This window comes from Mus caroli, chromosome 1 (assembly GCF_900094665.2).
Source record: "Mus caroli chromosome 1, CAROLI_EIJ_v1.1, whole genome shotgun sequence".
NCBI lineage: Eukaryota > Metazoa > Chordata > Mammalia > Rodentia > Muridae > Mus > Mus caroli.
Window position 1 is genome coordinate 171,560,220 of NC_034570.1, and position 16,976 is coordinate 171,577,195.

The 16,976-nt window shown below is 38.4% G+C and overlaps 1 protein-coding gene across 4 annotated transcripts in view; it reads left to right on the forward strand.

Annotated features, from left to right (window-relative positions):
- Dnah14 (dynein axonemal heavy chain 14) overlaps positions 1-16,976 on the forward strand; it is a 242,827-nt gene that overhangs the window by 111,526 nt on the left and 114,325 nt on the right. For all 4 annotated transcript variants that reach the window (XM_021185047.2, XM_029480568.1, XM_029480569.1 and 1 more), the window contains exons 37-41: positions 2,846-2,980; positions 6,306-6,518; positions 11,271-11,364; positions 13,573-13,781; positions 15,668-15,920. In XM_021185047.2, the coding sequence (XP_021040706.1) occupies positions 2,846-2,980; positions 6,306-6,518; positions 11,271-11,364; positions 13,573-13,781; positions 15,668-15,920 (904 nt within the window). The remainder of the gene's footprint in view (positions 1-2,845; positions 2,981-6,305; positions 6,519-11,270; positions 11,365-13,572; positions 13,782-15,667; positions 15,921-16,976) is intronic.

Genomic DNA, 16,976 nt, shown 5'->3' on the forward strand with positions numbered 1-16,976 from the left:
GCACACAAGTAGGATCCTTCTGCAGCCAAGCTTTAATGCATCTTGAGAAGGGAGAGCATAAGCTTACACACAGATGCGAAGACNCTGAGGAACCCAGCCCTGTGCCTTATATAGAATTTTTGTCCCGCCTCTGACGTGGCGCATCCTCACGTGGCGCATTTCCAAACAGACCAGATAACGTACTTAACGGATGTATGTCCTCGCGGACAGGGACTATCCAGAGACATGTGCAGTAAGCCTTTTTACTTGTTCAAATACCCAGCTCATGTGCCATCTTGTAATGGCGAATGTGGGAGCGGCTTTCCACACTGGATATCCAGGGTCGCACCCAGGGTGGAGGATTCTGGACCAGATCCTGCCAAACAAGTATGTAGGGGACCTGGTCCAGATGGCCCCCTGGTGTCTGAAAAGCAAGACACTTTACAGTGTAGATAATGGGTAAATGAAAGGATCCATCTTGCGGCCAGCCAACGCCAAATGTCAGCCATTCAGATGAACAAAAAGTCCGCCACGGTCCCTTTTTTACTTCAACATACAAACTATGAGCCCTACTCTTAATGTCCGTCCAATGATTTAAAGTCAGAGTCAAAGGGGTTGTCACAGTCTGTCCCATTTCTATAACACTTACACTGAAGACAATCACAAAGACAATCACAGAAAGAGACAAAATGAGCCACCAACTCTGAGTCGACCAGAAATACCAAAAAGAGTCAGCCGGCCTGGAAGCAGGTAGCTGACACAGATCGTCAAGGAGAAGACTTATCTCCTGACTATTCCCGCGGGGGTCCACCAGGCATCCCTGGTCCTCCTCCTGTCCTCCTGGGACGTCTCCCAGGGCGAACGGATGGTGGACACTAGATACGTCTATCTCTCTTTTTTTTTTTTTTTTTTTGTCATTCACTTTTCCGCATACTTTATTTGTTACAAACATACAATTTTTTAAATATAGACTGTAAAACTCCATTTGCAAAAGTCTGCTATTGGAAGGAGTGCACACCAGCAGGAAGGATTCTTAAACTTTTTATTTCTATGAGTTTTTCTGTCAGTTTTGCTAGTTAGTGGTAAATACGGGACCTACCATTTTACAGACCTGTCTGAAGCTTCTGGCTGTATTCACATTGCTCTTTGAAGCAGCCCTGCTTGTCTCACAATTGATCAGAATCTGAGCTTCAACCTACAGGCAGTGAGATCACCAGCCCATCTGGACTCTGCTTTGAACGGTTTTCAGGAAGTGTGGTTTCTGGATGGGTACTGCACTTCATGGATTTGTTTGAATTGCCCATGCAGCTGTGTTTGTTAAAGTGCATACTTCTTTCAAAAAATAAGAGGAATAATCTTTACTCTTTAACCAAGGTACTTAAAAAAATGAACTTTTTGGTCTCTCAGCAGATATTTCCCAAATTGATCCTATCGCTACAAATTTTAGTGTTCTATTTACAAATGTTTATAGGGTTCCGGGTGGAGGGGACCTTATAAAATCAAAGGTTCAGCTTCACTTGAAGCAGAAACCAGCTCTACAGATCCATACACAGGCATACACACTGGTTTACGATGCATAATAAGCACGTTGGTATTTACACAGAGACTAAAGACATTCCCAAACCCTCTTTAATTCCAACTTAAGCTAATTGTACATCTAGACCAGGAAGCTGTCTCCTGCTATCAAGATTTGGTTTTAACTCATTCAAATTACTTCTGAAGATTCCCAACTAGAAGGACGTTAAGTCCCAGCTTTGGAGTGAAGAACCTAGCCTAACAGAGCCTCTGGCAGACAGGATGGGCAGTGAGATTCCTACAATACAAAGTATGTCATCTGCACTTTATTCACAAGACTGGTAAGACATCTGCATAAAGATTCACAAGAGTAAATGCCTAATACAACTGTTCTAACTTCAGGGAAAAAAAAAAGTCCAAATACACTGACAATCTTAATTTCAAATATCAAGGTCACAGAAAAATAACTAAAATATACTTGCCTGCCAAAAAAATATGCAAAACCACAGACTCTGTAAAAAACTGTGTCACGCTGACCCACAGCCAAGTGTCTAGAGTTTTGGCCCAACCTCCTGACTTCCCAGACTCCTGAGGCCTTTGGTTGGATGGACAGTGACATGGGTGTGGAGAAAGGGTTTTACAAAACCTCCAAATCCCCACATGCACCGGGCTCAGAGACAGCCCTGCTCATTTTCTTGGACTTTCCTGGACTTATATTTCTGAGACGTCTATCTCTATCCACCTCGCTCTCCCTCTCAGAGAGCGGTCTCACAGAGCGTCCGCAAAACCGAAACTGTGATTGCACCAGATTTTTAGACAGAATACAGACACAGAAACAAGACAAAACAGAGAACCTTACCTCCAAGTGGGTCTAGGACCCTTGGGTGGTTGCGCAGATCCTGGACGAGCCCCCAGATGAAGGACCCCCCCACCAAGGGAGACCCTCACTCAAGTTTCGGGAATAGCGAGCACCCAGCCAGACACTGAGACCGAACTTGCTGTAATCACACGAGGAAGTTTATTAACAGCAAGAAGACGGGACAAGAGCTCAAACTGGGGCCGAGACTCATACACCACGCAGGGGTAGAGGAGTTCAACCCCAACCCTATTTTTCAGCAGGCTTATAAAGGCAAAAACTACAAACTAGGGGGAGGATCGGGGAGGAAATAGGGGAAGTCTAGGGGCGGATATTTGCTTCAAGGCACCTGGGACATTGAAACATTCTGCGGTTGCTTTTCTCAAAAGTTCTGGGTAATTAGGCCATCTGGCAGGGGGACGGGGCCCATGTTCTCAGGGCAGTCAGTATTTTTCCACTCTTCACTCAGCACGCTAATCTGTGCCTTTCCTTCAGGTTTGTGTTGGCGTGATTCTAGTGGGCCCAACAGGCGGAGGAAAGACGACAGTCAGGAAAATTTTAGAGAAAGCATTGATAACACTTCCAGTTACTTCTGCCATGCTTATGAAAGAAAGGCAATCTGATTCAAAGGTGAATATCTACTAAATAAGACATTTCCATCTGTGCAGACTAGATGCTTTAGTATAATAGATATTCTTTCTGTGTATTTTAACTACTTATTCAAGTTATTGCTAAAAGTTTTGTAGTAAGAAATCTTTGTAGTAAGTGAGAATTTTGAAATTTAGATAACAAACTTGTGATAAGGGGTGTAAAATGTAATTGTTGATTGTGTATTTTATATTTGGCTACTTTATTGAATTGATTTATGAAATTCCAATTGCTTCCTAAGTATTAATTCAATCACCTTCAAGTAAAAATAATTATACCTCTTTTCCAATATTTATATGATTTTATTCTGTTATTAAATTAATTAAAACCCTCTAAGATAGTGTCAACTATAGTTCTTATTCCTTACTTTACCTGAGATGCATATTTCAATATGTTATCTTTATCCCTAATAATTTATTCTTTTTTTAAATTTTTTCCTAGAAAAAAATCTCACCACATTAAGTTTCTATTCCCCAAACCTGTGCATTTTTGGTGACTGGAACTTATATAATGATTGTTAGAGGTTGGAAGGGGACTGGAGAGATGGCTCTGCAGTTAAGAGTCCTGGCTGCTCCTCCAAAGGTCCTGTGCTTCCTTCCCAGCACCTACATGGCAGCTCACACCTGTCTGTAGCTACTGTTCCACAGGATCTGATGCCCTCTTCTGGCTTCTATAGCACAAGCATGCATACAATACACAGGCACACATACAGGCAGAACACCCATGCACATAAAACAAAATTAAATTTTAAAACTAAAATAATTGTTAGTCTTTGTCTTTTAGCTAGTTGGTGTGCTATGCTGTGTTTTGACAAATGTATTACTTACTATTAAATAAATATTAATTGTCCCTGGATTCTCAGGAAGCCTCTATGTACATGTTTTAATGCAATATAAAATAAAATACTCCACTAAGTCATGTGAACTTCAGTTATTTGAAGATTTCACTGTTGGTAGTGTACTACAACATCTTAGAATGTTAGCTTCATAGTTATATGAATTTTTTCTGTTGGTATAAAATTTTGTCTTCAGAACTGTTCATGTTGTACTTTCTAATTCTTATCATTGTCTATAAATTCCTCTTCTAACCAGTCCTCAATGAGTTCTTAAGCAGTAATTGTCATTGATGAGAAAAAAACTATCATACAGCAAGACCAGGTGGGACCTCTTCAGGAATCACATTCACTATTAAATCAGTGCAGTACGTACATAATAGGACAAGAGCCACATGCTCATATTATGTTCCAAAAAAGGAATGGGGTAGTGTTTCATTTTCCTTTGTGATTAAAAGAAAAGAAAAGTCAGAACACCAGGATAGCAGAATGTTTGGGGAAACTCACTCATACTCCCATGGTGACAAACTGGAAGCTTCTCCTACAGCCACGAATGAGACAAGTCTGTCTGCAGCACTACAGTTAAACATGGCACCAGACGTGATTGAAGGCCTGTACAGAAGACGTCACAGGTGGCTCCTCAAGAATAAAAGGCAAAATGTGCTGCAGGGTGACTCAGAGAGTCAGGAGCCTGGTGGCCACAACCTGAGCATCTTAGCTCAGTCCCCAGGACCCTCAGGGTGAAGAGAGAAGTGATTCACACAAGCTACTCTGACCTTGTTTGTGCACACACACACAAATACATACACACACACAAATACATACACACACACAAATACATACACACACAGGCACACCCACACATACACACACACACACACACACACACACACACACACAATAAGTATGGTAAGAAGAAGTTAAACATATACCATATAGGGTTATTAGACTGGTATTTGTGAATGTTTTAAAGGTATGAGATTAGTTTGGGATACACAATTCTAGGTGAAAATGTAAGCTTAAAAATCTTCATTTACACAGCACTATAACAGTTATTTGAAAATTCGAGTGTCTCATTACTGAAAGTGAATTGCTGTCTTGAGAACTAGTGTAAATCTATCTGTCAGTGTTCACATAGTCTGAGTCTATTATTCAGCTTGTACATTTACATCTTCTTAAATTGACCCTTTTAGTAATATGCACTATTTTTGCCTCAAACTTTTTTACCCCAAGTATATTAGTACAGATGCCAAGAATTCTTTCGGTCACTATATATGACATATTTTACCATCATCTTACTTTTAAAATAATTATTTGAAGACAAGTTTGCCTCATTTTTTAAAATGACTTGAACACTTATTTTTGCAGGCAGAATATGTTTAGAGCATATTTTAACCTTTTATCCACTGTGCTATTCTCTTCCTTTTGGGTAGTAAATTTAATCCATTTACATTTAAAACAGTTATTCAGCCCTTGTGCTGGGTTGTTCCCCTTCCCCCTCGCTTTCCTATCCCCAACATCTTTTGTTCCATAGTACTTCTTTATCTACTATTCGATTCCCCCAACATACAGTGTATCCTTTTAATTTCCTCTTCATCTTCTTTTCTGTATTTTTTTTTTAGGTTTTTTTTCCTAATGGTTACCTTGAGGTTACACTTAATATCTACTATGAGCCTCCTAAAACTTATGAGCTGAATCCCTCAGACTGTATTTGGAGACAAGCCCTTTACAGAGATAAAACTGAAATGAGGCTCTGAGGGAAGGCCCTAATCTAATACAATTGGTATTCTCTCACCTTGATCTTCTAGTCTCTAGAAGTAGGGGGGGGGGATAGTTTAAGTCACCTAGTCTTTTTTCTTTTAAAGAAGCCTTACCAAATTTATGCATCATACTAAATACCAGTCCTGTGGATTGATATCATCTCAGTCCCCATGGCATATGTTAGTTCTGGTCTTATCCATTGAACCACACCCAGCTGTGTACATGTGTCTTACATGTGATTCTCAGTATACACAGCTGGGTTTTTATTATCTTAATTTCCCAAAGATTCCCACTGCTTGTATATCTGTACCCATAACTTCTTGCCTTGCATTATGTAAATCTGTGTGCTTCTGGTGGTATGTCTGCCCCTTACCCTACTTAAATCTGAGTGAGATGAAGCAGAGAATAGTTTGGGTGGAGCCCAAGCAAGTTACAATTTTGTGGATAAGATCTAAAAAGACTGAAAGCACACCCTGCTTCCCCTCCTCTCTGCAGGGCACCCTGGCTCCCAGCATGCCGCATCCCAGTCAGAGCCTGTGTCCTGTAGTGGAGCTCAGTGAGACATCTTGTTAATTACTACCTTTATAGAGGTTTGGTTTGATGTGAAAGATTTTTCCCAAAACCCATTGGCAACAGCGGTGTAAACAATTAAGTAATTGTACTATACCTAGTTCCTTTTAAAATATCACTGGATCTCTTGTTCCCTGCCCCCAGTCTACAGGGAAAAAAGGAAAAGTCGATGTTTGTGTTTTGAATCCAAAATGTATCACTCTTAGCGAACTGTATGGACAGCTGAACATTAATACCATGGAATGGAACGATGGGTTACTATCGGCAGCAATTCGAAATTATGTCCATATGAACTCTGCAGATTACTCTAAGAAAGACAATGATTTTGAACTGTCAGGAATCACAGACTTATCTAATGTAAGTTTACTATGGAGTTTAATAATTTCCTTTGACTAATATAGGCAGTTGCATAGCTCAAACTCTTTTTATTAAAACATAATTAACCACCTATTAATATAAAAGAAGCATTATAAACAGTTTTAAAATATAAGTTATTAAAAATAGAAATTACACTGTTGAGTTTTTAAGTGGTCAGTAAACCATAGGGTGAAGTTGAAGATAATTGTGTTGAAAGAAATGCAAAGAGGACGAGGCTCATGATAGAGGGTAACTTGGTAAGCAAGTGTCGCTAAAGGACAATTAAAGAAATGAGGACGGGTTTGTAAAGAAGGGAAAAGGAATCAATTATTTGATGGAAATTTTGTTAAACAGTGAATATAAGTGCCAAGAAAAGTTGTGTTCTTATAAAAATGGTGTTACTGGTCACTCTCAGTAGGTAAGATATAGGCAAAAGGTAATATCTGAAAGAAAGGGTTAGCAAAGGTAGAAAATAATAACCTGCATTTGCTAGCTCATACACTAATATACGAAGATAATTTAGAACAATTCTGAGACTATAATCATATCTCAGTATTCATGCATTTCACATCTGTACACTCACCCCAAAATAGATGCAAACTATTTGGAAATGAACTCCAGACATAAACTTGTATAGGTTGTATCTAAATAATGTACTATTTTATATAGGGCACTTAAGCGTTCTTATGATTTGGCGTTTTCTGGGGCTTCTTAGAAAGTTTCCCCTAGATAACAAGGGCTGACTGAACATGTTGAGCTTTCTACATGATACAATATATTCCCTAGCATTGAGAATCACTTCCTGTGTTCTTCATGCCAGTGTAGGTGCGAGCCCCTGCAGCTGTGGGGTAGGCTGTACCACGTGCCCTTGGTCCAGCTGGTGCAGCTCCTCTGTGCTGTTTCTTTGCTGATTTTGATCCAATATTGGTGAAAGTAGCGCGCTAAAGTCCTTTGCTATCAGTATTCTAGAATCCTTCAGCCTTTAAGTCTATCAATATTTGTTCTGTATACCTGATGCAAAATGTTTAAATTGTCTATTTGCTAAATTCATCTTTTTTGCTTTGCATGTACCGTGAGGCTTATAAAAAACATTTATAAATTATAAAAGCCTATACTAAAATGATAGTTACTTAATGCTAGGATCAGAGGTGAGGAGGACACAACACCTTCCCCAACACTGGAAGTAACTGGGACCATCGGGACCTAGGCACCCAGGAACTCCACAGGACCAGTGGCACAGATTCCTTCCAGTCTGGGCCTATGCCCTGAGAAGACTTTGGGCGTGAACTCTGCAGCCAGTCCCACATCACCCAGAGGAAACTCCACTCCTAGGCAGTCTAACACACCTAGGATCAAAGGATCAGAGGTGCCCTGAGCAGGCCTTGAGCACTAAATCCACAGCCAGTTCCACAACACCCAGAAGAAGCTCCACTCTCAGATGTTCTAACAGGCCCAGGATCCCAGGATCCATGGAGCTTGGTCACACCAGGATCTCAGGGTCCCAGAGGCAGCTTTATTCCCAGGAGCTCTGACACAACCAGGATCACAGGAAGGACAGGTTCCAGTCATACATAGTGAGAGCAGATAACACTAGTGATAATCAGATGGCAGAAGGCAAGCAAGCATAAGAACATAAGCAACAGAAACTAAGGTTACTTGGCATTGTCAGAACCCAATTCTCCCACCATAGCAAGTCCTGGATAAACCATCACACCAGGAAAACAAGATTCAGATCAAAAAATCACTTCTCATGATGATGATAGAGGACTTTAAGAAGGACATAAACAACTCCCTTAAAGAAATACAGGAGAACACAGGGAAAAAACAGCTAGAAGCCCTTAACGAGGAAACACAAAAATCCCTTAAAGAATTACAGGAAAACACAAACAAACTGGTGAAGGAAATGAACAAAACCATCGAAAATCTAAAAGTGGAAATAGAAACAATAAAGAAATCACAAAGGGAGACAACCCTGGAAATAGAAAACCTAGGAAAGAAATCAGGAGCCATCGATGCAAGCATCACCAACAGAATACAAGAGATAGAAGAGAGAATCTGAGGGGCAGAAGATACCATAGAAAACATTGACACAACAGTCAAAGAAAATGCAAAATGCAAAAAGCTCCTAACCCAAAACATCCAGGAAATCCAGGACACAATGAGAAGATGAAACCTAAAGATAATAGGTATAGAAGAAAGCGAAGATTCCCAACTTAAAGGGCCAGTCAATATCTTCAACAAAATTATAGAAAAAAAAACTTCCCTAACCTAAAGAAAGAGATGCCCATGAACATATAAGAAGCCTACAGAACTCCAAATAGACTGGACCAGAAAAAAAAATTCCTCCTGTCACATAATGATCAAAACATCAAATGCACTAAACAAAGAAAAAATATTAAAAGCAGTTAGGGGAAAAAGTCAAGTAACATATAAAGGCAGACCTTTTAGAATTACACCTGACTTCTCCCCAGAGACTATGAAAACCAGAAGGTCCTGGACAGATGTCATACAGACCCTAAGAGAACACAAATGCCAGCCCAGGCTACTATACAACAAAACTCTCAATTACCATAGATGGAGAAACCAATATATTTCATAACAAAACCAAATGTACACAATATCTTTCCACAAATCCAGCCCTAAAAGGATAATATATGGAAAATGCCAACACAAGGAGGGAAACTACACCCTACAAAAAACAAGAAAGTAATCTTTCAACAAACCCAAAAGAAGATAGCCACACAAACATAATTCCACCTCTAACAACAAAAATAACAGGAGGTAACAGGTACTTTTCCTTAGTATCTCTTAACATCAGTGGACTCAATTCCCCAATAAAAAGACATAGACTAACAGACTGGATATGTAAACAGGACACAGCATTTTGCTGCATACAGGAAATGCACCTCAGTGACAAAGACAGATAATACCTCAGAGTAAAAGGTTGGAAAACAATTTTCCAAGCAAATGGTCCCAAGAAACAAGCTGGAGTAGCCATTCTAATATTGAATAAAATCAACTTTCAACCAAAAGTTATCAAAAAAGATAAGGAAGGACACTTCACATTGGTCAAAGGAAAAATTTACCAAGATGAACTCTGAATTCTGAGCATCTGTGCTCCAAATGCAAGGGCATCCACATTCATAAAAGAAACTTTACTGAAGTTCAAAGCACACATCGCACCCCACACAATAATAGTGGGAGACTTCAACACCCCACTCTCAGGAGTGGAAAGATCATGAAAAAAGAAACTAAACAGAGACACAGTGAAACTTAACAGAAGTTATGAACCAAATGGATCTAACAGATATTTATAGAACATTTCATCCTAAAGTAAAAGAATATTTCTCAGTACCTTCTCCAAAATTGACCATATAATTGGTCATAAATCAAGTGTCAACAGATACAAGAAGACTGAAATAGCAGGGCAGTGGTGGTGCATACCTTTAATCCCAGCACTTGGGAGGCAGAGGCAGGCAGATTTCTGAGTTCAAGGCCAGCCAGGGCTATAAAAAGAAGATTGAAATAATCCCATGCACCCTATCACATCACCATGGACTAAGGCTGCTCTTAAATACCAACAAAAACAACAGAAAGCACACATTCACATGGAAGTTGAACAATGCTCTACTCAATGATAACTTGGTCAAGGAAGAAATAAAGAAATTAAAGGCTTTTTGAAATTTAATGAAAATGAAGACACATCATACCAAAAACTTATGGGACACAATGAAAACAGTGGTAAGAGGAAAACTCATAGCTCTGAGTGCCTCCAAAAAGAAACTGGAAAAAAAAAAAAAACTTACACTTGCAGCTTGACAGCACACCTGAAAGCTCTAGAACAAAAAGAAGCAAATGTACCCAATAGGAATAGACTGCAGGAAATAATCAAACTCAGGGCTGAAATCAACCAAATAGAAACAAAAAGAACTATACAAAGAATCAATCAAACCAGGAGCTGGTTCTTTGAGAAAACCAACAAAACAGATAAACCAGATAAATAATAGATTAGCCAGACTAACCAGAGGGCACAGAGACAGTATCCAAATTAATAACATCAGAAATAAAAAGGGAGATATAACAACAAGCTATATCTTAAAATAATTATCCTGTTTGTTGAATATTAACAGTTAAAAATATTAAAATCATGCTCTACAAACATCATAGAAATATTATTGATAATTTTTCTCACTGTGCTTGAAATTAGCATTTCCTTAATGTTTAACTTCAAAGAGTTCTTGCTATTTTGAAATGTTTAAAATATTCTTGCTGATAAAATAATTTCTCTCCTAGAAATACTGATAATCTTTTTAAAGTAAACTGATTGTTACACAACGTACATAGATATATAATGCATTTTAAACACTCTCCCACTATGTCATGTGGTATCATATAAGGGCTTTTGAATATATTTCTTAATGATTTATTTTTAATATTTTATGCTCTTTTACTATGCTTAATTCCCAAAGACTATTTTGTATGTTTTGAAACAATTTAGTATTCAACATTAGATATAGGATCCTCAGTTATGGATAGTATTAAATGTTCATTAATGATATTTTTAGGGTATGAAAGGATATGAATATAAAAGTTGAACAAATTTATCAAAATACTCAATATTATTATGTTTGATGTATAAAATGTATTTAAATAATAAAAGAATTTTTTAAAAAGGTAGTTACTTAATAATGACAATAAAGACAGGAAATGCTAACCCAATGCTACTTCTTGATTATCCATTATATAATTTAGATTTTCCAAGTTGGTTTCTCTACGATAGCGGATATGGATAACAACATTTTTATGAGTGAACTAGAGAAAAGTTTTAAAACTCCAGAAATTCATGGTAAGTGTTATTATCAAATTCAGCACACTTAATTTTTGTATTTGAATTTGAAGTAAATGTTGAGCCAACATGAACTGTATTTATGTCTATATATTTTGACTGGTAATAGTTTAATTGTTACACAATTTACTTCTTCCTGTGTGTTTGCTTAAAATCTCTGGTCATACCACAACTCCTACAGTGTGTATACATCTTCTTATGATATATAACCACTGGAGCTCAAGTAGACTTTCGGTTTATAGATAACTGGGATGACTAAAATGGTATTAATGGTAGAAATAATAATATGAGAAGCAGCAGGGGCAGCCTCCTGCCTCTGAGTGGCAATGCCAAACCATCTGTGCACTGCCAGCTAAATCACAGAATCCTAGCAGATTCATCTCTAATGCACAGAGTGGGTGTATAACACAGGCTCTGCTCCATAGGAGCTGCCAGGCTACTGAAAAAGCCTCAGCCTCCCTCTCCTACCCCAGACTGAGCTTCACAGCAGCTCTGCCATCAGCAGTATGTTTGCGATCCACACTCTAAAAAGGACTTTTACTCCTGCATCTGCTTTCCTGGAGTTTGGGATAGCATTTTAAGGAAAGTACAATGGTTGTGTATAGCTAATTAAGAGTATACTTAGTTATAGTTTATAGTATAGCTAGTTATATGAGATTGTAGGATAATGGCTCGGATAGATATTTCAAGCAGACAGAGCCATCTTCCCAGCAGAGGCTTTCTGGGTCCTACCTCTGCTCTCTGGCTCATCGGTAGCACTTGAAATGTCTTCTGGGTGCTTAGCTGTTTGTAGTGACCTCCCTAATCCTGGCTGGTAGGATTCTAAAATTATTAAGCATGATAGAAAGCATAGCATGCAGTGCTATGTTCTGAATGTTTGCATCCTCTTCCCCAAAGTGTGAATACTAAAGTCCTAGCCCTCAAGCTAGTGATTTTTAGAACACGGGGTCTTGGAGAAGCCAGACGGCCAGGAGAGATGTGCCCTAGTGAGTAGGGATCAATGTCCTACATGAGATGCACTCTGCCCCTACTGATGGAATTAGATTCCTTGTAAAAGGGACTCAAGGGAAAGTCTTCCATCATGTGACCACACAGTAAGAGGAAGGTTCCCTCTTTGAACCAAGAAGCCGTCTCTAACCAAACAATCGTCCAGCACCTAGCCTTCAGCCTTTAGAGCTGTAAAGAATACATGTATTCATGTATTCATGAATACATGTATACATGTATACATGTAATCAGTAGGTAAAGTACTTGTGCTGTTAATAAGCTGCCGGGTCAAAGGCACTGTGTTACAGCAGCACAGAGACTGCAGTGATGGAGTGGATGGGTTCTGAGTATGATAGAGTTTAAACTGTCTACTTTGTTCTTTGATTTTTTTTTCCTTTGACATTTTCTAGGAACAGCATGCCTAAAAAATATTCCTTAATAGAAGATGCAAATTCACAAACCATATTATTGAAAAAATATGGAACTATTTGTCTTTCTCCTATCCAGATTTTAAGGATTTATTATGCATTTCATCAATCTAAGAATGTCTATCTAGAAAGTGCTTAAAGCAATTTCAAGATATAGCATATTTATTGAATGAATATTGGAGAGTATATTTGTGTGTGTGTATGTGTGTGTATGTGTGGCCTCTTTTATAAGGACCATAATCCCACTCATGGAAGTTGAATACGTCCAGCACAGGCTCCAGTGTAACTTAAGCACTCGTTCTAGTGTTTCTTGGGACAATGTTCTCATCTTAGAAAATACTTTCTAGAGGCTGAGGGATGGATCAGTAGGTAAAGTACTTGCCACACATGTGTGGAACTGGAATCGAGATCCCTAGAACTTAATTAAGAAGCCAGATGTATATGAATGTATAATCTCAAGACTCAGAAGGAAGAGATAGGAGACCTGCAGGGCAAACTGGCTAGCTTGACCAGCCAGAAATGACCAAGTGAGAGACCCTGGTTCCATGAATAAGGGGGAGAATTATTGCGGAAGGTACCTGACATCAACTTCAACCCTCTACACACATGTATGCCTACATGCACACATACCCTCACATATGTATGTACATCCAAATGTGTATATACACATGTGCATATGTGTATCATACATATATGCACAAAAGAATTATTTTCTAACAAAAATAGAAAGTTTTTAAGATTATCCTAAGTCTGAGCTTAGTCTTAACTACATTAAAAATGTTTTCCTTCCTAGATTTTGATTGGCAATGGATTGTTTTAGATGGCCCAATCGACAGCCTATGGATAGAAAATCTAAACACTGTGCTTGATGAAACTAGAACACTGTGCCTGGCAAACAGCGAAAGGATTAGCCTGACTAACAAGATCAGAATTGTTTTTGAGGCAGACTCTCTCTTTGACGCCACCCCCTCTATCATCACCCGGTGTGCTATGGTGTACATGGTAGGTTTTCAAACCTGGTCCTAGGCAGAAGAATGCTGAGGATAGCGACTACCCCTATTAATTGTGTTCTAGTTTTGCTTCTAAACCCAGCTAGGTGACTCCAAAACTTCATAATCCAGAAGTGATACTGTCACTAATATTATACGGGGAAGCTAGACATCACTATTTCAGACAAGCATATGAGGCTATCCATATGAAGTATTTTGCCAGCAAAGGACTGTATGACTCAGAATTTGGGAAGAATCTCTCTAAGATGTGAAAGTCTGTTTTATTTCCCCAGATGATGGGATGTGATGAGAGCTATACCCAAGCTGTATGAATGCATGGCTTGGGTTGGGCCCAGAGAGTTTCTGTCTTTGTACTAACTATCCCTAGGCCTAGGCCTGGAAGCTTCTAGCTTCTGTAGAATCTAATCTAGGCCTAGAATGTTTCAACTTCTGAGACTTACTGCTGAAATGTTCACTCTTTGTAGTTCTTTCTGAACTCTAGTTGGCTGGTTGAACTCAGCTGTTCTGGCTCAACCTCCTTTCCAAGCTGATTGATTCAATATGGCTTCTCTAGGCTTCTCACTGAACTGCTCTGCTTGGCCTCAAACTAAGTCTGACAATTTGTTCTAATCTTCTGGCTCCTTCTTATTCTCTGGCTTCAACTGCCTCTGCTGACCTGGACTATATGAACAAAACTCACGAATGAAACTCAACTGAACTCAACTCAGCAGGAACTACACTGACTGATTTGTAGCCACGGGCTTTTCTACCCACACCCTAGTTCCCAAAATAATGACTCTGAGACTTAATTATATATGAATAAATGCCTAGCCATAAATTAGGGCTTGCTCTCTGACTACTTAACTTAAACTGTGTATTTTATTCTATGAGTGACACGTGGCTGGTTACCTTTCCTCAGTTTCATGCATCTGTCTCTTCAGAGTTCCAGACAAATCTCACCCAAATCTTGCCCATGCCTGACCCTACTCCAGACTTCCTTTCTCCCTATTAGAACTATCCCCTCTTATTTCCTGCATCAGTGTATTAGCCAAATCAGCTTTGTATTAAAAGGTGATGTTTCCTTACAGTACACAAAAGATTCTCTCCATACTGATTCATTTGAAGTCCAGTGCATTACCTAAACTCAACTGCATTCCCTAAACTGCCCTCCGACTCACTTTGAGCTGATCTTAAGTTGCCTCTCTTTCCTATCTGTCCTCATGAGAGTTGGGCATATCCTAGTTCTGAATCATTCTGTCAAATCTTTCTCTGATGCATCACTTTGTCTGCCCCTCAATTAGATATCACTTTCAAACATGACTTCATCCTTTTACAAACTAACTCTACCTTCATTGTTTGGGATTAAAGGATATGCCCTATTAAGGGCATGTCTGTATTCCAGCCAGATCATACTGCAATCCAGGGTGTGTCTGCATTCCACCTAGGTCGTATAGACCTAGAAGGTCTTTATATGTGATCCCTTGCCAGAGCAGCTATGTTGCTGGATTTAAATTTCTCTACACCAAGACAATGGTATAGAAGTAGAAAACATAACCCTAAAACTTCTATACATGAAATTTATTAGCAGCAATGATTGGCTCACTGGTCCACCTAATTTGGGATGTCAGTTAGAACGAGAGCTGGGGCCACGTCTGCCAACCTTTCCATTATGGTTAATATACTTCTCCCCACTCAGATCCCCAGTGATTGTTCTCTTTTCAAACCATAGTTAAACTCCAATATAATTTCAAAAATTGTGATTTCTTTAGCTCGTTGTTGTTATTGTATTGTTTTAGCTTTAAATAATACTAAATCTAACCACGGATAGGTGATGAAGTAAAAAATAATAATTCTGCATTTTTATTTACATAAGATTTTTCTTTTGCTTTTTATTATTAGGACCCTGTTGATCTGGGATGGGAGCCTTACATGAAGTCATGGCTTCTAAAAAGTTCAAAAAGTATAAGTCAACAAGGAATTCAGTGTCTTGAAATGATGATTAATAGAAGTGTTACAGAAGGGATGAAATTTCTGAAAAAGCATAGAAAGTTTCTACCATATCCCATACAGGACGTGACAGTCGTCATGACTCTGTGCAGGATTCTAGATGCCTTTTTTGAATTCATGCATATAAAACAAGGAACTCCAAAAAGTGAGTCTCACTGATGAAATATGTCTTCACTCTTCAGTGGTAGGTTGTCTCTGATGAAATATGTCTTCACTCTTCAGTGGTAGGTTGTCTCTTTGTAGTAGGTATTATGAAAGAAAAGTGAAGGTAGGAATATAGTCTCTCTGTCTGCTTGAGGTGACACCCATCCTGTACACAGAACAAGCTAAAACTCTTAAGAGAGTGTACATTAACAGGGGTAAATTAATAACATACATGTTGAGATTCATATAAATAAGTAGAAATAGCCTTAGAAGACCCTGATTAAGCAAGAATGCCTTGTTGTGTTTTAAGAATTCTTCACATTACACATGCACATCTAAAAATACTTTATTTTGAATATGTATGTAGAATAAGACTGCCAGATCCTGTGGCAGTTCTGTTTTCTGGTAAATACTGTGCATTTTCCTGTGGTACTTGTGGGTCATGATTTCCCAATTTCCAGTGTGTTGTGGCACTGAGGTAGGACCATGTCAGGATTGATGTACATTTGGTTTTTATTGTTGCTATAGTTATATTACATTATATTACTTTATAATAATATAGTATATTTATAATTATGTTATAAAGTAATATTACTTTACTATTATACTAATATATATTAAATACATATAACTATATATTGTATATATACATATATATAGTTTTATGGTTATATAGTTGTTATATAGTTCCTCCTTTACCTTTCTAGGAATGGACTGTGTTTATTACCTGATAGGAGTAATATGGAAAACAGTTTGTTACAATTTAAGAATATTTAACATTAATGGAAGATTCTAACAAATTCCCAAGAGAGGAAGGCAACCAAGTACCAAGAACAGATTAAACAAAGTTTGCAATGTCAATACTAATCCAAGAAAAAAGCAGGAACAAGCTTTATAATAGAATATTTAAAAGAGCAAAAGAAATCTGAACAACTAAAACCAATGTTAAAAGTAATTATATTTCATATGAAGAGTAAGTCTCTCAAAGACAGATATTCACTGATTTAGTTTTAAAACAAGAATCTAGTGATTTACTCCCCACAGCAGCATCCTAAAA